At 42.8% G+C, this 23865-nt stretch overlaps 1 protein-coding gene across 10 annotated transcripts in view; it reads left to right on the top strand.

Moving 5' to 3' along the window:
* Positions 1 to 23865, top strand: part of KIF16B (kinesin family member 16B) — a 288745-nt gene that overhangs the window by 166599 nt on the left and 98281 nt on the right. For 7 of the 10 annotated variants that reach the window (XM_045053906.1, XM_045053901.1, XM_045053905.1 and 4 more), the window contains 3 exons: positions 20220 to 20252; positions 20600 to 20653; positions 22021 to 23379. In XM_045053906.1, the coding sequence (XP_044909841.1) occupies positions 20220 to 20252; positions 20600 to 20653; positions 22021 to 23379 (1446 nt within the window). The remainder of the gene's footprint in view (positions 1 to 20219; positions 20253 to 20599; positions 20654 to 22020; positions 23380 to 23865) is intronic. The other 3 variants (XM_045053904.1, XR_006595388.1, XR_006595392.1) reach the window with 2 other exon arrangements.

Genomic DNA, 23865 nt, shown 5'->3' with positions numbered 1-23865 from the left:
GATGTTACAGGTGTAAATACCCTCGGCTTAAAGTAAGTACCACGTGATAAACTGGAAGACCATTGGAAGAAATATGTTTTCTACTTGGACCCTGACTAAATATTTATGTATAGCTAGATAATGAGCTGGTTGGAACAAGAGCATGTTAGTTTCTCAAGATGGAAAATAGCCCTGAGATGCTTGCACAGATCAACACATATTTATTGAGAGTCTTCTGTGTAGAGAACCTAGAAGTGTCAGATGAATGTTCTTTCTGCCCAGGAGAACAGGCACACGCCCGTGAACTCATTTTGAGTGAAGGCCAGGCAGCATGTGATTCAGGGCAGAGAGTTGCCCCCTGGGAGGTCTGGGAAGTGATCCTCCTCATGTAGCCTTGCCTTGTAATATGTTGGGTAACTTAGAAAACCAGAGACTTCCAGAAGGAATCCTTCTTGACATTGCTATTGCCTCCAGCCGGCATCATGGAATCTGAGTCTTAAGCCTAATTCCCAGGAACACTGTTTCCTCAACCCAGCTGTCCCTATCATAAAATTTTCCCGTTCCATCCCATTCAGCTCCCTCTCAGTGCCATAGCGACACATGCCTGGAATAAATAGCCAGAGAGCATCTCAGGAGAAGGGTAGTATGGAGGGGATAGTGGGGGTTATTAGGAGCCTTAAGTGAAAACCGGTCTGAAGCCTCTGGTCTAGTGCTTTCTTCTCTGTAGTTGAGGATATGAAGCTGTCGGGAGTCTGTGGTACTGCCTCAGCTTGGAGGACAAAGTGAGGAAGGATATTACGTGAAGATTTGGTCTTGGACACCCTCCCCTTAGAAATCCCAAGTCACTCCCCTCAGTTCTTCTCGAGAATTCTCTCCAAGATTCACAAATAAACTGGATTCTGTGCCGGGCCTTGAGATGTTTGCAAGTAGGAGAGGCAGGCTGGACAGAAGAGATTCTGGGAATGGGCAGTTTTGTGGGCCGAGCAGAGGAGTGCTGGGAAGAGAGAGTCCTGCTGAGCAGAAGGGTGTGCGAAGAGGAGTCCGCAGGTTCAGGCCTGGCTCGGGAGCATTCTGAAAGCCAAGTAAGGATGAACAGACAGAGCTTTTCCTCCCGGAGATGCACTGGGGTTTGGGCAGGTGCATTAGAAGTAGGAGAGGGATGGCAGCTCGGGTTCTCTAGGCACATCCACGGTACCCGTGTATGTGTAATGTTTTTATAAATTCGATTAGCACGTCCAGAAGTTATGACCATGATTAAAATATATGGCCCCAAATGCAACAGAGAACAATTTTCTGTATATTCATCAGCATTTGGTAGCTCATTTCTTCACTGTTTTAAATTGTGATAGCATACTTAACATAAAATTTACTGCCTTAACCACTTTTAAGTGTACAGTTCAGTGCATTCACATTATTGTGCAGCTCATCTCCAGAACTCTCCATTTTATAAAACTGAAACTCTGTGCCCATTAGACAGTAACTGCCCATTCCCTCCTTCTCCCAAACCCTGGCAATCACCATTGTAGTTTCTGTTTCGGAAGTTTGACTACTTGGGGTACCTCACGTAAGTAGACTCCTGCATTATTTGGCTTTTTGAGACTAGCTTATTTCACTTAGCATAATGTCTTCTAAGTTCATCCCTGTTGTAGCACGTGTCAGAACTCCCTCCTTCCTTTTTAAGGCTGAATAACATTCTATTGGATGTATGTACCACATCTTGTTTATCCACTCACCTGTTGAGGGACACTTGGGTTGCTCCTACCTTTTGGCTGTTGTGAATAATGCTGATATGAACACGGGTATACAAATATCTGTTTCAGGCCCTGCTTTCAGTTCTTTTGGGTATATACCCAGAAGTGGAATTGTTGGGGATGTGGTAATTCTGTTTTTAGTTTTTTGAGAAACTGCCATCCCATTTTCCACAGCATCTGTACCATTTTACATTCCCACCAACGGTGCACAAGGGTTCCAAATTCTCCACATCCTGGCCAACACTTATTTTCTGTTCTGTTTTTTTCTTTTTTCGTTAAAATTTTTTTTCTTTTTACTTTTTAAAGTTTTTTTTTTTTTTAATTTATTTTGAGAGAGAGAGAGAGAGAGAGAGGGCACAAGCAGGGCACGAACAGTGTGGGCTCCATCCCATGAATGGTGAGATCATGACCTGAACCGAAACCAAGAGTCGGACGCTTAACTGACTAAGCCATTTAGGTGCCGCTCTTTTTTTTTTTTTTTTTAAATAATAGCCATCCTATGGGTATGGGGGGGGGGGGGGTGATGTTCCTTTGTATTTTGTTAAAAAAGTTTTTTTTTCTCTTCCATTTTCTCAAGAATGTTTTATCCGGAAAGTGATGTCTGGAAATATAGAAAGAAAGAAGATCTCAAAATTCAGTTCCCCCAATAAATACAGTAAACAAATGATGAACATAAATCTAACATAGATTGATTTCCTGATGACCTCTCTCAAGCACTGCCACGTTCAGTTTAACCAGCCCATTGAGATTGGGTACCTTAAAACCTAACTGATAGTAGGAATCCAAGTTTTTCTAGCCAAGGAGAGATGTGATCATCTTTGCATTGACAGATTCACTCTGGCAGCTGAGTAACAGAGGCACCAAGGAAGCTACGGGAAGGACGCAGAGGTGAGGGCTTTCACTGAGACAGTGGTCAAAGGAACCTAGAAGAAGGGGTGGGCTCCACAGCCATTTGGGGCAGGAAGTCATGAAGCCTGGATGATTAATTGGATGTGGGAAGTAAAGATGTTGACTTCTGTTTTCTGGCTTAAATAATTGGTTGGGGGTGGCATGCTACCTGGCTGAAATACAGATACAAGGGAAGGAAGAGCAGGTTGTCAAGAGGCAGGAGAATAATGAGTACAACCTTGAAAAACTGAGCCCCAGGCCTTGAACTTTCTCCCATAAGTGACTGTGCATTTGAGTACTCTGTCAGCCGCTGCATACCCCTGGACAAAGCTGGAGTCTCTGTGGCTTGACCAAGCAACAGGATGAAGGAGGTTTCCCCTGTTGAGTAAAATAGATGTTCACAACATCTACCACTTTCCCCTCATCCCTTTGGCTCCTGTTTTAGGGCAGTCTTTTGTCCAGCCCTGTACTGGGGCTGGGGTGAGTAAGACAGAGAGGGGCTCAGTCACCTTGGAGCATGACTCATTGCACAAGGAAGACCCTCGTAAAGCCTGTCAGACATCAGGACACCAGTAGCATTGTCCTTGCACTTGCCAGGCTAGGATTCCTGGGATGTCTTTAAATTAAGGAAAGCTGTGCAGTTGAGCCCAGACCCCGCCCCTCAATATGCTGCATCTCATTGAAGGGGATCCTTGTCACAGAATTCTCTGATCAGCAGGTGGCCAAGCCCTGGTGATTAGTGTAGAGGTTGGTATCCCCTACCTCATATTTGCCTCATCTCTTCTCTAGATATACTACTCAGCCATAAAAAAAGAGAAGGAAATCCTGCTTTTGTGACAACATGGATGGACCTTGAGGGCATTATGCTAAGTGAAATAAGTCAGAAAGAGAAAGACAAATATATATGATTTCACTTACGTGTAGAATCTAAAGAAACGGATCGGCCAAAACAAAAGAACTAAGCTCATAGATACCGAGAACAGATTGGTGGTTGCCAGAGGGGAGGAGGGCAAGTGGATGCAGGTGGTAAAAAAGTACATACTCCCAGTAAGTAAATAAGTAATATAATGTGTAGTAATGTACAGCATGGTGACTATAGTTAATGTTATTATATGGCACATTTGAAAGTTTCTAAGAGAGTAAATCTTAAAGGTTCTCATCATAAGAAGAAAATTTTTGTAACTGTCTATGGTGATGGATGGTAACTAGACTTATCATGGTGATCATTTTGCAACATCTACAAATATAGAATCGCTGTGTTCACCTGAAACTAATATATATCAATTATACCTCAGTTAAAAAAAAAATAAAGTAAATGGCCAGTGTGATTAATACCTGAGGACTGGCAAATGTCATTAAGGTGACTGTCATGGCCCTGAAGGTGATTCCTGACTTCCTCTTTGCAGTGGCACAGGACAGACTCATTGACCTGCCTCATTGGGAAGACTGTCCCAACCTTAAGTCACACCTCCTTAGCCCTTTGTGGTGACTTCTTTCTCTAAGACCCCTATTCTTCCCAGCATTTGATTTGGCCCCTCGGTGCCCATGTAGTGACTTCCAAGCTCCAGCACAATCATTCATGATTCTGTTCTCCAACATTGTCTTCTGTCACTTTCTACCTCCAACTTTATGCCTTGGTTTAAGTGGACAAAACAGATCTTTCACAGCTCTCTCCAGGTCAGGCCTCTCTATAAAACCTATCCATAAAACCGTCCCACTCTTTGTCTTGGCCAGTCCTCTTCATCTTTCAAGCCCGAGTGTCAGAATTGTCTCCTCAAGAAGCAGTCTGTGTGTCTCCGATTTGAGCTAAATGCTTTCTCTTTATTCTCTTGCAGGCATTTTGTGCATATTTTTAGCAGAGCCTTTTCCAAATTCATTTAATTGATGTTTATGTCTGCTTTCCCACTAGGCTTCTTGTGGACAGAGACCATTCCTTACTCATTTTTAATCTCCAGAAGCTCCCACATAGTGGGCTCTTAACAAATGTTCATTGAGCGGTAGGTTTTGGCCCGCAGATGTGCTCCCAGCACAAAGGATGTGTCTGTTCATAGGTCTTCAGATGCCTCGTGCTTCAGATGGGTCCTGTGCCCTTTTTAGTATCTCCACTTTTTAGCTGGCCCCTGCCTTTTGAGTTTTTCACTCGTGCAGGCATACTTTTTTGTGGCTTTCTTAACTGTTACAAGTGACCATATCTCTTGGTTTCTTTGGTATCGTATAGACCTGAGTTTTTGGTTTTGTTTTTTTTTTTGCAGTAGACTGAAAATTACCGCTGAATACTCAGTTCCTCCTACAGCAAAGCTCTCTGAAAGAAGTATGTCCAGTTTACAAATTATCGTATGCAGTTGAGATCCAACTTATTTCTCTAAAGCAACAAAGCAACCGGTTCTTTTTCCTTTGTTCAGCAGGTAACCTACTGATTCTCCACATCACCCATGTCTAAAAAAAACCTCATGCTCTAAATCATAGTAAGATTTGGAGTTTTTGAAAGTGAAGTCTTTACTCCCCAAGAACGTTTAATCAGTCAAATTGGGCACATAAAGTTGGGTATATCATTTCTAGCAGAGTTTTGGAACTTACTCCTGGCCTACATCTCAAGCTCCCTGGAAACTAAGATTTGTATACACACATGCGTGGTACTTGGTGCCAGAGAAATTTTGGATGAGGCAAAGCAGCCCGGTGACTTCCTTTGGGAGTTAGTTCCACTTTGGAGTAGTGCCCAGCGAGGGTCTTTGCCAGGAAGTAATTTCGCTGCGGGGGAAAGATTCCTCCGTAACCGGCACAGTCTTTATGAAGCAACCAAGCCCACTGCTTAGGCATCCTCTGTCTTGCTCTGAGACTGCAAACAGACAGCTAATTTGGCAGGATGTGGAAGCTTTCACAGCTTCTCAAAAGTGCTCTAAGCAAAATTATATACATTCCAAATTCATTTCAGTCTCGAAAATAAAGAGATTTTCACTTGTGCATTAGCATCCTTTAAGCAATAACCAGTGGTGAGTTGATTTACATGGGTATATTTGAATAATTGAATTCTGAAGACGAGAAACATCTGGCTTTCAAATCCATTTGGACCAAAAAATATCCAAATCAAAAATCAGGCATGTATTTGGTAAGCCATCCAAGGAGCTTCATGGAGTGTGGCATTGCGAGCTGGGGTTTGGCTGGCATCAGGGCTGCCGCAGACCTCGGTAGCTGGGAAGGCTCTTAAGTGGGGATGGTCTGAAGTCATCAGCAATCAAGGAATGGAGACAGATGAGTGAAAATTATTTTCAGTCTAACGTTTTAACATGTTCATTATGGAAAACTTAGAAATTATAAACAAGCAAAAAAGAACTTACTGCATAGTCAACATGCCGCTGCATATTCGTCTCTACCCCTGGCTGTTCCACTGTGTAGCCATTTCTGTCTTTGTGTGTGTATGTATGTGGATACTCTTTTATACACACACACTTATATATTATTTATATGTGTTTTTAACCAGGACGGGTTCATGAAGAGTTTTTGCACTTACTCACCTTTTCTTTTCATAAATATTTTCCTGCATTATTTTAATGACCACGTGATATTGCATTCCTTGGGTATTCTGTGCCTTACTTCTTGTCTGTTGGTAGGCATTTTGTCTAGTGTTAAGTTATCACAAGCAATTGGGGTGAACATATATGTAGCAGCTAAATCTTTTTGTTTCTCCATGATTACTTCCACAGGGGGAAAAAAAGTAGAGATGGAATTAGTAGACCAGAAATGTAAATAGTTTTTTTTTGTTTGTTTGTTTATTGGTTTCTTACTTTTATTTCATTTCATTTCATTTCATTTCATTTCATTTCATTTCATTTCATTTCATTTCATTTTTTATTGCTTATTTTTTATTTTAGAGAAAGAGGGAGAGAGTGTTGTGGAGAAGGGCAGAGGGAGAGAGAGAATCTCAGGCAGGTTCCATGCTTTGCACAGAGCCTGACGTGTGGCTCAATCCCACGACTCTGGGATCATGACCTGAGCTGAATTCAAGAGTTGGACGCTCAACTGGCTGAGCCACCTGGGTGCCTCTGGAAATGTAAATAGTTTTAAGGCCCTTGATAAGTGTTGACAAATTGCTCTATAGAATGGTTGCACACATCACCACCCTTTTCTACCAGTACTGTAGGAGAGTTTCCAATTGCATACAAACTAGAAAGAGATCCTCTTGAAGTATAGAATACCAATATGAATACACCTTCTTGAGTGTAGCTGTAAGCTGTCTTCATAGGAACTAGATTCTGGGGAATCCTGCTAACGGTGGCTCTCTCTGGAAGCATGTCCTGGGCATCCTAATCATCACCAAGGATTCATCAAGGACCTAGTTTGTCCTGTGTGGAGCTTCATGCTGTACTAGAATGCTATATGTACTTAGCTCCAGCCTTCCTGGCCCTTTCAAGTCAAAAGTAGGGATGACAAATTAGAACGTAAAGCTGGAAGGAAGTAGATTCTGAATGAAGAATTCTGGGATTTGTATCAAAAAGCCGGAGGCACCAAGATGGCAGTGAGGACGTCTCACTGGCTGACAACAATCGTATGGAAAAAAAGTACAGTTGATCCTTAAACAATATGGGTTGTTCTTCAAACAGCACACATCCATTTGTATGCAGATTTTTTATTTTTTTCCTCTTAAAAATTTTATTTTAATTTTTATTTATTTACGAGAGATAAAGAGAGAGAATGTGAATGGGGGAGGGGCAGAGAGAGAGGGAGACACAGAATCTGAAGCAGGCTCCAGGCTCCGAGCCATCAGCACAGAGTCTGACGCAGGGCTCCAACTCATGAGCTGTGAGATCATGACCTGAGCTGAAGTTGGATGCTTAACCAACTGAACCACCCAGGTTCCCCATGTAAATTTTTTTAATAAATACAGTACACTACTGTGAATGTATTTCTTCTTCCTTATGATCTTAATATTTTCTCTAGCTTATTATAAGAATACTGTACATAACACATATAAGATTCAAAATATGTGTTAGTTGAATTTATGATACCAATAAGACCTCTGGTCAACAGTAGACTATTAGTTAAGTTTTGGGGGAGTGAAAAGTTATATGTGGACTTTCAACTGTGTGATTTTTGACTGCATTGTTCAAGGGTCAGTTGTAGTTTCATTTTCTTTCCCATCTGCAGCCCCTTTCCTATTTCTTCCTTATGTCCTCCCTCCCCATTTCCTGCCTTCAGCTGAAAAAATAAATACATCACATTAGAGAGAAAGTATGGAGACCTCAATAATATGGTTACATCCTGTTGTACTGACCCTTAGCCTCACTGTGGATCACTGTAAGCTTCCAGAAAACAGTCACAGAATCTAATGTGTTGTTCACTCAGTGCCCAGCATCGTACCTGAAACTTAACAGACATCTGATCAATGTGAGCAAAGTGAATTGAATTCACTTTCCCCCCTTAATTCATACCAGTGTGGAAGGGGCTTTCGAAACAGAATCTGGTAATGGCTGGATATACTCTTGATGAGATTTGCATCTTCAGGTGAGACCAGGGTCTCCACTATATCTCCTGAGAGAGAAGGTCACATCGCCTGTGAATACAGTGCCCTGCTAGCTCCACCTTACTCTCTTCTCTCTACTTTCCGGTACTTTATCAATTCTCAATTCTTTTATCTTTTTTTTTTTTTTTTTTTTTTTTTTTTTCTTGCTGACCTTGAGCATGGAAGTTTTATGCATGTTTTTGGCAATATTTATGTTGCTGCTGATTTGGTAGTTAGCCTGCATTTTAGTTGATGTTTATTTACTGTGTTTGTCTCCGCTGGTTTATTTTATCAGGCCTTGCCATTTCTCAAAAGTTTGCTTCGCTGCAAGGCTGATTTCTTCTCCAGTTTTTGGTCTCATTTGTCTTGCTCTTTTATGGACCATTTACTAACTTTACAGTTGCTCTAGAGTGCCTTAAATAGCTTGTTAAGATACAGTCTTGGGGACCATGTGATGAAAGTGGGCTTCTTCCTTCCACTAATGGAGATTAGTGTTAATTACTGACTTTTGGGACTTTTTTGTTTTGTTTTTTTGTCCTTGAATGGTATTCCACTGTGAACCACTTTAAGCGATGAGCTTCCTGTGTTTTTTTGTTTTCAAAGTAGGCAGAAAGATGAGCTGTAAATTCAAAGAACAATCTGTCTTTATTCAGTTACCTTAGATTTGCATTGTCTGAGTAGCAGGCTGCATTTCCTCTTCCTTCATTTGATAATTGCACAGTTGAAAGCTGAACTGTAAAGGTCAGCTGGGGAAATGAGACTTTTCCTGGTGAAATGGTGAATGGTAGTTGTGGGCAAGGATGGAAGATAGCAGATTTCCTTAGTCCTACATGGCAGCATGATTTGCCTTTGAAGATCCATGTTGTATTCACTTGAATACATGCCACGAGCTCTCCATAATTTGTTAACTCATTTGATGAGAGCTTCTTGCTGGTTCAGTCAAGGGTTCCAGTTGTACGTATCCATTCTTGCTTCTGGGTCTTTTTGCACATGCTGTTTCCTTCTGGAGCACTCATCCATGTGTCCACCAGTTCCTCGTGTGGCCGAATCCTACATAGTCTCTAAGATCCCAATTTATTTTATTTTTTATTTATTTTTAATTTTTTTATTATTATTTTAAAATATAATTTATTGTCAAATTGGTTTCTATACAACACCCAGTGTTCATCCCAGCAAGTGCCCTCCTCCCCGCCCATCACCCACTTTCCCCTCTCCCCGACCCCGTCAACCCTCAGTTTGTTCTCAGTATCCAAGAGTCTCTTATCTAAGATCCCAATTTAAATGTTGCTTCTTCAAAAAGGCCCTGCCAACCTCCATTTGAATTTCATCTCCTTAGCTATTCACTGAAAGCATCCTCTGTCTTTCCTTGGTAGCATTTGAAATAGTTGGTAATTGTGTCTCTTGGTCAACTGTCTACTCTTGGTCTATATATTTAGTAGTAAGTGAAAGGGTCTGATTTTCTTGATACTGTGTCCCTGCTCCAAGTAGGTGTTTGAGAAATAATTGTTGGTAGAATGTGTGTGTGAATTGTTGTGCCCTGACAAGGCAGTTTCATCCCCTTCTTCTATCACAGACCATAATTCTAACCTTGAGAAGCTGCGCCCACATCAGTGACATTACGCGTTTAGTTCCCATACCTTATGATCTAGTCAGGTTAATCATCATTGTCGTTGGATAAAATGGAAATGAACCAGAGATTCACAGAAGCAAAAAGGAAGTAAAATGGTTGCTATAATCATGGTAGATTAAGAAAAAAAATTGAAACAGGTAGTTTGTCTCATTATAAATGGAAATGCTTGTTACAAAAAAGGAAAACATTCAGAAATGAATAAGGTAATCACAAGCATTCACAATCCTCCCACCAAAAAATAATGATTGGTTTATGTTTGTAATATTTACTTAGATTTATAGTATATGTGTTTTAATTGTACATCAGATATTGTAATTATGCATTATAATGATTACTTAAAAAAACAAATTGAGATCAAACTAGATATACAGTTCTATATCCTGCTTTTTCTTTTAACATTTTATTGTGAACTTTTCCTCATGCCATTGAAGACAAGTCTTCATTCTGTTTATATCATAATTGTAATTCTTGCTTAATCGTAGAGGACTTTTGGAACCCCTCCCCCCCCATAAATTGTTGCAATTAATCCACTTATGTAAATCTTTCCCACTTTTTTTTTCTTTTGTCAGCTACATCCACACTCCCTTGAATTCTGTATTTGATGGCAGCTACTGCTTACATTAAAGCAACAAGGGGAGGAATGAAGAGAGGTGTCAGAGAGAGAAATAAGGAAAGGAATGGTTGATCACCCAGACCATAAAAGGCATGACAGTAGAGAGCAGGGAGTGGGCACACAGGCCGGTGGAGGTACGGCAGGTGTTCCCAGGACTACTGCTCACCCCCAGCCCGAGACAGAGGCACGCAGTGCAAGCATTGCTTGTTCGGTGTGGTAGCATTTTGTCTTTCAGTGGGTGATATCAAAGAAGTACAAATGTGTAACGCAGATCTGTAACACTAAAGCCCTTCACTTCAGTGAAGGGAGACGAGCTGTGGTGCATTTTAAGTCTTTCTCACATCTTCAAACTTCCCTCTGTGCTCTCTCTCTTCCCTCTGCTCAGAAACAGGCACAGCTTTTCTGAAACGAACCCCTTCCTGGACGACCCAGTGTAGATGGCACCACACCGTTTTCTGTGTCCACTATCATGTACCTCTCCAGCATGTAACTGCTTACATTAATCATGGTGCATCTGTATTATCGAATTGCATGATATTAAACTATGTTAGACAGTAATCGTTAATGATCTGGGGACTTGTCGGAAGTATTCATTAAGAAGAAAAGGTTACAAAATGAACTGTTGTTGGCTCTCCTCTTGTGTGTATTATGTGTGGCTGTGGAGGCTAAAGGCTGTAGGCCGGGATGGATCATGGGGATTGTATCAGTAAGTGTTTTTACTTACTTGTATTTGTACATTTGCTACAGTTAGTGAACTTTCATCTTGAGAAGGGTGGAAAGCACCAAAAGTTGTTACTTCTTATGGCAAAGGGAGCTCTGCATTGGCTGACACCGTCAGTATTCCTCGTCCAGGGATTCTATGGCTATGTCATTGGGGTCTGGCTCTGAGCCTCTTGTACCTGACTTCAAAGCACTACTCATAGCAGCCATTGGTTGAATGCCTACTATTTGCCTCACAGAAAGCCCTCAGGATACACAGTCAATTAAGGCGGGTCTCTTTCCTTAAGGAACCCTGGTGGACAGGGCTCTGTCTGCCCTCTGATCTGTAAGGCTCTGTGTGGTTTTGGTGGTTTTGGCTCTGGCTCCCTCTTGGGCCACAGTTGCTCTCATACCGTCACTATCTCCCGGTTCCATATGCTCTTGCCATGCTGGTCTTGCTGTGCTCCCAGCATGCCACACACGTTGTCTCCTGGTCATTGGCCTGGCTTCCCACTCGTGTTGGCACCAGATACATCCTCATGGTTACTTCTTCCACTTAGCTCTCTCCTAAATGTCACCTTCTCTTTGTACCCTCTCTCTGGTCTTCATTTTTTTTTTCATAACCCTTATCGCATAACATACTCATTGTTAGTTAGCTGTCCTACTCACTAGAATGGAGGGTTTATAATGGCAGGGACTTAGTTCCCTTTGCTGAACCCATAGTGCCAGTGCCCTGGCACATGGACGCCATATTGAACAGATGAATTATTGGCTGTGTGAACTACTGGTTCCTGTTTTTTGTACCCAGTGTCTTGGGTAGAGGACTACACAGGGGTGGGAGGAAAGGTTGCCCACGGAGGCGCTCCTCAGAGTGTCAGCTTAACTTTTGACCTTCTGTCCACGGTCTACCTTTTGGGTTTTATTTCTTCTCATCACTCCTTTATTTGTTCTGAGCAATAGCCAGGTATGCCCTTTACTGCTTCCTTTGCTTGCATCTTTTGTCTTTCTTCTCCTGTTTTTCTTCAACTAGATTTCCCCCCACTCACCACACTATGCCCATTGTTATTCTGTCCATCTGTCAAGGCCCAACTTGACAGCAGTTCCTCTGCTAGGCATCCTCTCGTCCCTGCAGCTATAAATGCTCTCCCTCCAACCCATCTCCTGTTAAAAATGGAACTTTCTCGGGTTCATCATGTGCTGTGATTGATATGCATGCACATTTTATTTCACTTATAATCTACTCTTAAGATGCAAAGGCACTTTATCTATTCAGCATTGCCCTTGTACATGTTAGGTGTTGATTCACATTTATTGGTGATGTGGCATTCATGGCTGAATCAGGTGGCAGGAAAATCACCTGAGGTACACTATTCTGGATCCAACAGGGAGAGGTGCGTTTTGGAATGATAAACCATTGTCAACTTCTGGGAGGCTGTTTCTGGGGTAAAAGTTACCCTAGTTCAATTGAGGAGGTAAGGTGGAATTGCAGTGTTAAAGTGAGAATGGAGGAGGCGTAGGAGGAGGTGAGCTTTACTCTTGGCTCCTCTAAAGAAGAGGTCACCTTGGACCTCCCTCTACTACTCTCTGGGCCTCAGTCTCTTGGCCTATAAAATAGTGGGGGGAGCAGAGTGTAGGGTGTGTGCCAAGTTGAATGAACAATCTCTTGAGTCTCCATGTAGTCGTAACCACATGTGATCTTGCAGCTCGATCAGGTAGGTCTCCTGGGTTTAACATCTGGTTCTGGCTGAGTTTATTGGAGCGAGTTTTACCACTGTTATGAGAAATAGGCTGGGGAGAAAACTCACTTAAAATGCTTTTAGTATCGAATTTTACTTTTTTTTTTTTTTCAAAAACAATCTTTGTTTCTTTGGGCACTTTCCATTTGCAATACAAAAGGCTTAAGACTGGCTCCTGAAAGTCTTTTCTGAGTACTTTCTAGACTAGGGATTTGAAAGTTTATTAGAAAACCATTCCCAGAGTACTAGGGATATTTGTGTTATAAACTCTGACTTCTAACTAAAAGGGGTTTAATTTCACAGCCTCCTAGATTAAATTGCATTGTGAGACCCTCATTTTGATATATACACCTTGAATTGCAGTTGTATGTAAGTCACTGTATTACAGGCTATACAATGACTTGGGAGGAAAAAAGGGAAATGGAGATGAGTGGCGTAGCAATTCTACTGTCTACAAAGCAACGATTCTTAGCTTTCTTTTTATTTATTTATTTATTTTTGAGAGAGAGTGAGAGCGTGTGCTGGAGCACCTGTGCCTGTGAGTGGAGGAGGAGCAGAGAGAAGGGAACAGAGGATTTGAAGTGGGCTGTATGCTGACAGCAGAGAACCCAATGTGGGCCTGATGTGGGCTGGAACCCAGGAACCGTGAGATCATGACCTGAACTGAAGTCGGACACTCAACTGACTGAGCCACCCAGGCACCCCTACTTTTAGCTTCCTTATAAAAGTCTCTAATGATGCACATAGGAAAGACCTCAGAGCCTTTCCATGAAGAGACGGGGTCTGGATGAATGGCCAGGTTATTTCATGCATTTCCCTGTGCCTTCCTTGGGGTAGTCTCTGGTTTCTGCTCAGGAAGATTATTGGATAAAACCTGCATCAACTCCAGCACCCGAATCCAAACTTCCTCTTCAGTCTTTAAGATCCACCCCTATCTCTTTGGGAGTTTGTTCCTTTGTAGTGAGGTGGTTTGAAACTGGCTGGAAGTTCCTGAGAGTGGTAGGGTGGTAAGAAGGTCAGCCATTCTGGTCTCACTGTTACCAGAACTGTTGTTGAAACCTAATCCCTTGTGAAGGATCAGGGACAAGTGAGCCATCTTGCATGGAGTTCTGGTCTTTTCTAGCTGCTTTCCACCTGGCCGTTACCAAAATCTGGACTGCAGACTACCACTGTACATCCCAGGCAATGGGCCAGGAGTTCTTTAAGAAATGATGTATGCTTGATCAGAACCCAGCTACATAATTTGCAGGGTTCAGTGCATAGTGTAAACATGGGGCTTCTCGTTCAAATAGGAAGAGTCTCAAGATGACGGCAGTAGACAGTGAATGCAGGACCCTGTGTGTCCTCACAGGTGGCACACCCATGGGGTCAAACCTATGAGAACCTAAAAATCACGTGGGGAAAATTCTGGCTTACCCATGGCCTAAGAATTTTTTTTCCCCTCACCTGTTCACGTACTTATGGAGAATGTCCATATGGGGGACTACCTTGCCTTCAGCTCACCTCCGTTGTCAGGTCACTCCCTTCTAGTCATGCTGGGGCCTGGGCTCAGCCTCAGTTACCCTCCACATCTGCCCCCCACCACAGCTGCCAGTACAAGTGTTGGCTGCACTTGAGTAGCTGTTTGCCTCCTTTTTGAAAGTGAAACAACATCAAAGACACAAAACTAATCACCCCTGGCATAACATAAGGACTCGGATATTTATGCCTTCAGTTCATTTAAATTTTTCTTTTTCTTTCTTTTTTTTGATAATCACAGTCTCACTTTCAATGTCATGGTGTGAACTGAGAAATTCCCACCCCCTTGCTTTTTCACTGCCGATGATAACAGGAATATAAATTGCAAGATGTGCAATTATACCTAAAAATGCTAGATGTCTTTTTAATGCAAAAAAAAAAAAAGCCCTTTCTCATAAAAATAGATTGTATGCTGCTTTTTTTGTTGGACCTAACGCAGTATGTGTACTTCCAAATGTCATTTTAAAATGCTAAAAACAGCTGCAAAAATTACATCCTTTTGTGGTTTTCCTTTTAATTGTAACATTTAGGAAATTAGCATTTGGGGCCAAGATAATTCCAGTAAAATAAGATAGTGAATTACAATTATTTAAAATGAAGCCGCATTAAAATACAATTATAGTTGATATTCTTTCCCTGATATTAACACATTCACGTTTATCTTTCACAATCTCTTGAGGTTTGCTATTTGAAATAATTATCATTGATTAAGGAAAGAGGTGCATTTTAAAGTATGATTAGTAAATATGTAATATTTAATGGAAGTCATACAGTACCAGCAATAGCTAATTCACCTCGTATTTTGAAATATAGTTCTTGACTTTGTAATTATGACTCTCAGAATGGTTGGGACTTGGTTTCAAGTTAAGACTGAGCATCTTTATGTTTTGTTTTTGTTTTTTTTTAACTCTTATATTTTAGGAAGGAAGGGTCATTTGTTATCAAGGGCATTGCTTTTAGTAGAAAGCAGTCAAACTTTTTTTCCCATTTTAGAAAGAGACCACAGGAATGAATCCATACTTCTTCCTTATGAATTCAAATGGGAATCTTTCCCTGACTTCTTAACTCAGAACATTACATATCATTAGATGCCTCTCTTCAGGAGGGGTCAGACAGCCTCATTACATCTAAAGTTGACAGCTTCCGTTCGTCCAAGTTCTTTTCCTTTCCTTATCACAATCTGAAATGAGAACTTCTACCAAGGAGGAGCCAGGGTTCTCATCAGCCCAGAGACTCCGGTTCCCCTGAAGCTGCCCTCAGACCACCCTTCCCCTGCCCCACAGAGCTCTGATGTGTTCACTTATGGCACCTGCCTCTCCCAGCCTTTGCCCCTCCTTACTGTTGTCATCTAAACTTACTTTCTAAGCTTCACCATCTTTTTCAGTCCTGCTGTTATCTTGGGTGATTCCGTATGGATACTTATGGTTAAGTAAGCATATTTACTTCTTCAGCCTGGAGACGTCTTAGATTTCTTCATTTCACCTGTAAGAAGACTTGCTGCATCTCCACTTACTTCTCTGTCCAGTCAAGTTTTCATCCCCAACACTTGAGCTGTCCTCTTCCCAAGTCCTCAGATGGTCCTTTGGTTCTTTCACTTGTTGGAGACCCACCTGGTTCCATTGAATTTTCTCCCTGCCCTGAGCCTGTATCTGATATCTCAGCCCAATGCTATGCGAGAAAGCCATGTCAACACAGAGATGGGCACCTCTGTAAATTAATGATCCCTAGGCTTGAGTGATGCCCACCCACCCATCCCCTTTTAGTTTGTTGTCCTTATCAGTTCTCTTGTCCATTGGCCTTTTCAGGTATTACTAGTAATCTTCATGTTCTTTATGTCTCTAGCCCTGCCACCTTCCTCCTTATTCTTAGCAGAGGACCTTGCTTCTGACCTCACAGAGAATACAGAAGTCCTAAGAAACACCACCACCAAAGCCCATGTCTGCTTTGCTTTTGTCTTTTCCTCCATCCTTCCTGTCTCAATGGCTGAATTGCTCTTTGTCTTCTCCTACCTGTACTATGGATGCTGTAGGATTCATAGCTAATATTTGTTAACTGCTAAGTGCTCATTATATACTTCCATTGGGTCCTCCACTCAGCAAGGACTAAGCTTATTCTCGAGTGTAGTTCCAGATGAGGAAATTAAGGCTTAGAGAGAAATTGTCCCATGGTCTTATAGGAGCCAGGATTTGATCTGGGGTAGACTAATTCCAAAGCCCATGTTCTTAGCCATCGTTCTGTCCTTTCCTTCCAATTCCAGCTTAGGGGCCTCTATCCCCAATTTGTTTACACTCTGTCTCTTCTGGCTGGTTTATACCAGGGTTTAAATACGCACAAGTCTCTTCCAGCTTTTAAAATGAGGACCCATTCTCCTAAAACTACCACTTCCCCTTCATAACTAACATTACCGAGAACACTCTCTATTGTTCGGCCTCTGCTCTCCTCCCATTCAGTCCCAGTCCACTGCAGTCTGGCTCCAAACCCAGAAAAGCTCACTCCAAGTTTGCCAGTGACCTCCATGTTGCTAAGTTCAGTGAGTTCTCCTTGGGCCCTATCTTACTTGACTTTACTGGAGCATTTCGTACTACTTTTCTCCCTTCCCTTTGCTTTCCTGTGCCCACTCTTTCCTAACCTTCTCTCTGTGTCTTTAACTGCTCCTTAGCCTCGTTCTCTGCCAGTCACTGCAGTATCCGTGGTCTTCCAGATTTGTCACTAAGCTCCTTTATTCTCATTCCATACATACATCCTGGGTAACCTTATCCGCTTTTGTGGTTTCAGTTGCAGTCTAGATGCCGGTGAATCCCAAGTCTGTATCTCCGTCCTTGACAATGGCCCGAGAGCCAGACCTTTGTATGCATCTCCCTGCCTGCTGGACATCTCATTTAGTAGAACTTTCTGGAGTCATTAGCTTCCACAAATGTATGAAATTGGGCTTACCTTCTCGAAGGCAGGACGGAGAAGAGGTGAAAATTGTGAGCTCTGGCGTCAGGATTGATTCTGCCATTTACTAGTGATATGACCGTCCCTCACATGTCAAATGGGATAATGACGGCACCTACCTCACAGGGCCATTGCGAGAGTTAAATGCGAAGTCCTCAGAACCGGGCGTAGAGTGAATCTTCAGGGGACGGTGGCTGCTGCCCTCATCTTGGCCACCATGAGTACTAGCACTAGTGTGGCTGCCATTACGACTTCTGCCTCCCCCACTGGTCTGTCTCCAGTGCACTTCTCCATCTCAGTGGATTCCAATACATATTATTAAATGGCTCATACGTGGTCTCACAGTCCCTAGAATTTGTGTTCAAACCTGGAGACCTTTTAGCTCTTGCTTTCCCACCTCCTGTGTAATCCGGTCAGAAACCTGAAGGGCATCTTTGACTCTTCCTTTCTTTAATGTTTATTTTTGAGAGAGAGAGAGAGAGAGAGAGAGAGAGAGAGAGAGAGAATGAGTAGAAGAGGGGCAGAGAGAGAGGGAGACACACAGAATCTGAAGCAGGCTCCAGGCTCTGAGCTCTCAGCACAGAGCCCAGTGTGGGGCTCTAACTCACAAACCACAAGGTCACGACCCGAGCTGAAGTCTGACGCTTAACTGACTAAGCCACCCCAGCGCCCCAACTCTTTCTTTCTTATCACATGGGACTTTTCTGCCACCATCTTTAGGATCAAGTTCAGAGTCCTTAATATTTACTTTCCAAGGCCCTTCACCATGTGCCTTCTTGTTGTCCTATTAGGCTTTGGGTCTTGCCGCTTCCCCCACAGCAAGCCAAGATGTGGTTTTATTGACCTTCTCTTGAATTTCTATATCATGAATGAGGAAGAATGGCACAGCTTCGGTATAAGTTTCCTCAGGAAGCTTGCCTTGATTCTAGGTACTACCAAATTCTGGGATCAGTACCCTGCTCTTGTATGTTATAACACTGTGTCCTTCCTGGCTTGCAACCCGTTGGGTGTTCACTTGTGTTTATTTGACTGTCACAGACTGGGAGTCTTGTGGAGGCAGGGACCACATCACTGATACAGGCTGTTATGTCTCATGTGCCCCCACCCTGTGCCTGGCACCATGCTCAATTAAAAAAAAAAAAAAAAAAAAAAAAAAAAAAAAAAAGTAGGTGCTCAGAGCATCATGTTAGAGATGAAGATATTAAAACTCACATTTTATGACCTCTTGAGATGACACAGCTCAGTAGCAACAATTGCAGTGGTCAGTAGCCCAGGTTTTAGTGTATCCAACTTGGATTCAAGTTCTCCCTCTGCTACTTAACTTTTCTAAGCCTCAGTTTTTTGTTCTGTAAAATGGGGATGAGAAGCATGTCACCCTGGCAGGGTTGGGAGAACAGAGGAAGGGTATTGCCAGCTAAGAGCCTAGCCCAGCACCTGCCCCTGGTACACAGTCCTCAGGTGAGAGGATTTCATTCAAACCCAGGTCTCCCAACTCTCAGGGGAGCATTTGGTTTCGGACCACATGCCTGTGACATTGTCAGAGCAGTGTCTACTGTTGGTTACACTGGGCTGTTCATAGAAAGTAAAACTAGAGATTAAAGGCAGTTCCATTAGGGGAATTCTCTGGTTTTGAAAGTGTTTAATCTAATGATTCTTTTTGACCATGTAAATATTTCTAGGAAAGCTAAACTGTACTGAAGTCTAAAAAATACCTACTAGGAAACATTTTCAAGGTTCTGTTTATTGTTGTATAACAGAGAACAGTCACATATTAACTTTAATGAAACCTTATCCCTACTTAGTATAATAGCGTATGTGCTGAGCTTGGGGACTTGCAAATACCCTTCGTATATATTTATGTGATTGATTTCTCATGGATGGCAATGCCTACAGTCTACAGATTATTTTCATTTGATGGGAGGATATGTATAACCCTAAATGACAAGTTTCAGGGAAGGTTTAAATCTTTTATTGTCTATCACGAATTGGAGCGTTGCTCATGAATTGAGGGAGGCTGTTTGGGGAGTAGGCTGTCATGGGTTCAAATCCTGGCTCTTCCACATCTCACCATCATGACCTTGGACAAGTTGTTTCACATACCTGAGCTCTGGGTTCCTTATCTGTAAGATGGAGAGACTTTGCTAACTTTAGGGTTTGCTGGGAAGACAAAGTAAGCTAACGTGGGTAAACGACCTAGCACAGCACTTAGTTCTGCTTATAAAAGACACCAGGCATCTTACTCTCAATGTTCGCTCAAATGAATAGGTAACACATCTATTTGGAATGTTTGTTAGCTCATTGTAAAGGTTACTTTTGCCAGCCTGGATTTGCATGTCATATGGGAAAGTTTGTGATGAATTTTTCCAGAGTTGAACTTTTTAGCTCTAACTGCCATTTACCACAGCAGGAAAATGTAGAAGTTTAAGAACTACAGTTCACACTGTTTCATAAGATTTCACACTGTGAAATCTTGTAGTCATTAAGACTTGTATTTGAGGAGGATCAACTTTTGTTATCAATGGATTAGCAAATTGTTTTAAAATTCCCAGTGACTAGCCCCCTTTATTCTGGTAACGCTGTGGTAAATCTGTCTACAATCTACGTAGCCCCCAGTAATTTCTGTATCCTAGAACTACTAGTCATAGGAAGATCTTGGTGGACTTCCCTGCGCTATAACCATCTACAAAGTAGTAAAAATATGAATTTGACTACTGTCAGAATTATTATTGGTACTCAGTTATTATTAGTGCTGTCATGATGGGAACATTGCAAACATAACACATCTAACTCCCTGGAGTCTTTGCTTCAAGCAATTTTTGGGAAATACGATATTTATAAAAAGAGACTTCAATGTGTGCATGGCTATTGGCTGTTAAGTACCTTACTGCTTTTTTCCTGATGTTTCCCCCAGTTAATTCTTTTCTTAATTGATGTCTGTGCTCTCTCTCTTTGTCTCTCACCTCTCTGGCAGTCTTTTCCCTATAAAAGGACCCATCTGTCTAAGGTAGAGATTCTCTATTTTATATATTCATCAGTGATTAAGCTGCATGGAGTAGACATGCTTATCATTTAGAAGTTTCCTTTAACCCTGCTTTTACAATACATTCGTGCTTTGTTTGTTTTCCTTCAGGTCAGATATGTTCTTTTCAAGCCTGAATGCCAGCACCCAGAAGAATGTCTAATTTCTAATCATAGTCACAGAGCAAAGAAAACATTTTAAATTGCTAATCCATTGTAATTAAAAATAATGCTTAAAAAATGGATGCTCTTTCTAATATGCAACTATATACAGAGAATGAGAGAGAAAAGCTGTTTCTGAAAAGTGACTCATTTTCATTTGATTTTTATTAGACTTGAATTTGAGCGGCAACAGCGCGAAGAACTTGAAAAATTAGAAAGTAAAAGGTAAGCCATGTGGAGTACGGGTTTTAACACTACTGTAGTCTGTGGATTCTTGCATTACTGCTCCAGACGGATTTCTTCGGGTCTGTTTCACTACCTTGCTCTGGCTCTGTGTCAAGTATTTACGTGTTTAATGACTGTAGGTCATTTCTCTAGCTGGTTAGTTTTACCTCATGTTTGAATGTTTTGAAAACAGTACATCTTCAAATACTTGGGAGAAAGTGGGAATAGAGTCAGTAGGCAAATTTCATACACTCGTTACATTTAATTCGCCAAATGTATACTTAGGTTTAATCTAAAAGCATATCCCCCTTAGTGATTATCGCCTGAGGTTTTAAAAAGCCAAAAGAATGACAGTTCCCCTTCCTTATATCTCCTCCCCTTTTAAACATCTTTGCTTATGTTATTTGGCCATTTATATTTCCCTTCTATAATTTGCTTCTTTAAATTCTTGGCCCACTTTTCTCGTGTGTGTGTGTGTGTGTGTGTGTGTGTGTGTGTGTGTGAGTGATTTTTTTAGCTGATTGGGAGAGGTTTTTTTTATATGTTCTGAATATAATTATCTGATAAAACTAAGTATTTTCTCCTTCTCCCCACCCTCATCCTGTTTAACGAGCCAAGAAACAGAGTAAGGTTATATATTAGAGTAGAAACTAAAGGCCAGAGAAAATCTGTAAATTGGATATTTATTTTCTGGAACCTGGAGTTTAGAATGCTATAGACCAAGCATGACATGTAACCCCTGAAATCATGCATCTCAGTTTTCTATGGAGACTCCTGTTATTCTCAGTGTTATGTGTTAATAAACTAATATTTGGGGCCATTTGGTGATTACCATTTGTCCTAAACTAGTGATTAAATGCTAAATAGCATGCGGTTATTTGAGCTGCAACAATGAACTGTCGATTATCTTGACTTTGATATTTGACCCCAATGAGTTGAGGACAGCATAAGCATTTTTATTTAATGTCATTGTGTAACTGAATTTCTATTGAGTTTTAGCCATTGGGCTGAATAACATTATTCACATTTAAATTTAAATTGGGCACGGTTCTTTCTCTTTGAGCTCAGGGGGCTTTTAAAATTATATCATGCATAACACATTATGCTTATAGACTCTACAAAGAAATGATATCAGAGGCGACTTCAGGAGATTAGGCAAATGATATGTTGGACAGTTACAGAGTGAAAAAGCTAAGCAGTGTGCTGCCGGAAATGAAAAGGAAAGCAGTTCCCCCCACTTTTTATTTTAGTGAAGGGCCTGACTTTGTGGCACGTGTCCATGTTCAGAACATTTCAGGTAGGGAAAAGTTCGAGCACCATTCGTATGTAGCGAGCAGACGATGATGGGTCAACGTTTGGCATTTCAGGAAACTCATAGAAGAAATGGAAGAAAAGCAGAAGTCAGATAAGGCAGAACTGGAGCGGATGCAGCAGGAGGTGGAGACTCAGCGCAAGGAGACGGAGATTGTCCAGCTGCAGATCCGCAAGCAGGAGGAGAGCCTCAAACGCCGCAGCTTCCACATCGAGAGCAGGCTGAAGGATTTGCTTGCCGAGAAGGAAAAGTTCGAAGAGGAAAGGCTGCGGGAGCAGCAGGAAATCGAGCTGCAGAAGAAGAAGCAGGAGGAGGAGAGCTTTCTCCGAGTCAAAGAAGAGCTCCAGCGGCTCCAGGAGCTCAACAACAACGAGAAGGCCGAGAAGATCCAGATATTTCGAGAGCTGGACCGCCTCAAGAAGGAGAAGGACGAGCAGTACGCCAAGCTCGAGTCGGAGAAGAAGAGGCTGGAGGAGCAGGAGAAGGAGCAGGTCGTGCTCGTGGTGCACCTAGAGGAGCAGCTGCGCCAGAAGCGGGAGATGAGCCGGCTCCTCCAGCGAGGGGAGGTGCAGCGGGTGGAGGAGGAGAGGAGGGACCTGGAGGGCATCCGGGAGGCCCTCCTGCGGGTGAAGGAGGCCCGGGCCGAAGGGGAGGACGACGGCGAGGAGTCAGAACGGGCTCAGCTGCGTTTCCTGGAGTTCAAGAGAAGGCAGCTGGTCAAGCTGGCCAACTTGGAGAAGGACCTGGTTCAGCAGAAGGACCTCCTGAGAAAAGAAGTCGAAGAGGAACAAGAACTCCTGGAGCGTTTAAAGTCTGCAAACGAAGATGACTTCAGAGTGTCGGAGAAAGATGCCGAGGGTGTCACACACGTCACCCAGGCGGCTCAAATCCTCGAGAAGATCAAGCCCGCGGAATACAGGCTGCAGTATAAGGAACGCCAGCTCCAGTACCTCCTGCAGCATCATTTGCCAACCCTGTTGGAGGAAAAGCAGAGAGCGTTTGAAATCCTTGACAGAGGTCCTCTCGGCTTAGACAACACTCTTTATCAAGTGGAAAAAGAAATGGAAGAAAAAGAGGAACAGCTCGCTCAGTACCAGGCCAACGCGAGCCAGCTGCAGAAGCTCCAAGCCACCTTTGAGTTCACTGCCAACATCGCCCGTCAGGAAGAAAAAGTGAGGAAGAAGGAAAAGGAGATCCTCGAGTCGCGGGAGAAGCAGCAGCGCGAGGCGCTGGAGCGGGCCGTGGCCAGGCTGGAGAGGAGGCACTGGGCCCTGCAGAGGCGCTCCACCCTGGGCCTGGAGATCGAGGAGCAGAGGCAGAGACTGGCCACGCTGAACAGCAGCAGCAGCGAGCAGTCCGGCCTCCGGGCCAGCCTGGAAGCTGAGCAGGAAGCCCTGGAGAAGGACCGGGAGAGGTGAGGCTGGACAGGGAGAGCACGGCACACCGTAGGTGCCAAAGGTGGTGTGTTTTCCGCCCTCTCAAGGTGTGCGTCTCGCTGTCTTTCTAAAAAAGCGATTCTGTTCGCCTGTGTGTTCTCTGATACAGCAGCCAACGCTTGTGGTCCAACCAAAGCTGAGAAAAGCACCCCCCCACACACATTTTCTTGCTCCTTAGGATCCTCATCTGAGAATCGTTGGCCTGCCATTGAAAAACACACTCAAACAAAACCAGAGCCCTTGTCTATGACTCCACTGACTTATGGAATACGATTATTGTCATATTTGATAAATATGACTGCTTCCAGCTTGCCCCCTCCCCTGTATCTGTCCCCTCCCCTCCCTTTTCTCTTTCCCTTCCCTTCCTCCCTCCTTTCTTCCTTCTGTCCTCCCCTTCTCGCCCCCCCCCCTCCCCCGACCATCCCTCCTCAGAATTTTTCCTACCCTCCCCTATTCCCCACGTC

The sequence above is a fragment of the Felis catus genome, chromosome A3 (genome assembly GCF_018350175.1).
Source record: "Felis catus isolate Fca126 chromosome A3, F.catus_Fca126_mat1.0, whole genome shotgun sequence".
Classification (NCBI taxonomy): domain Eukaryota; kingdom Metazoa; phylum Chordata; class Mammalia; order Carnivora; family Felidae; genus Felis; species Felis catus.
Note: the sequence above shows the minus strand (reverse complement) of the source record. Positions and strands in the feature narration are given on the sequence as shown.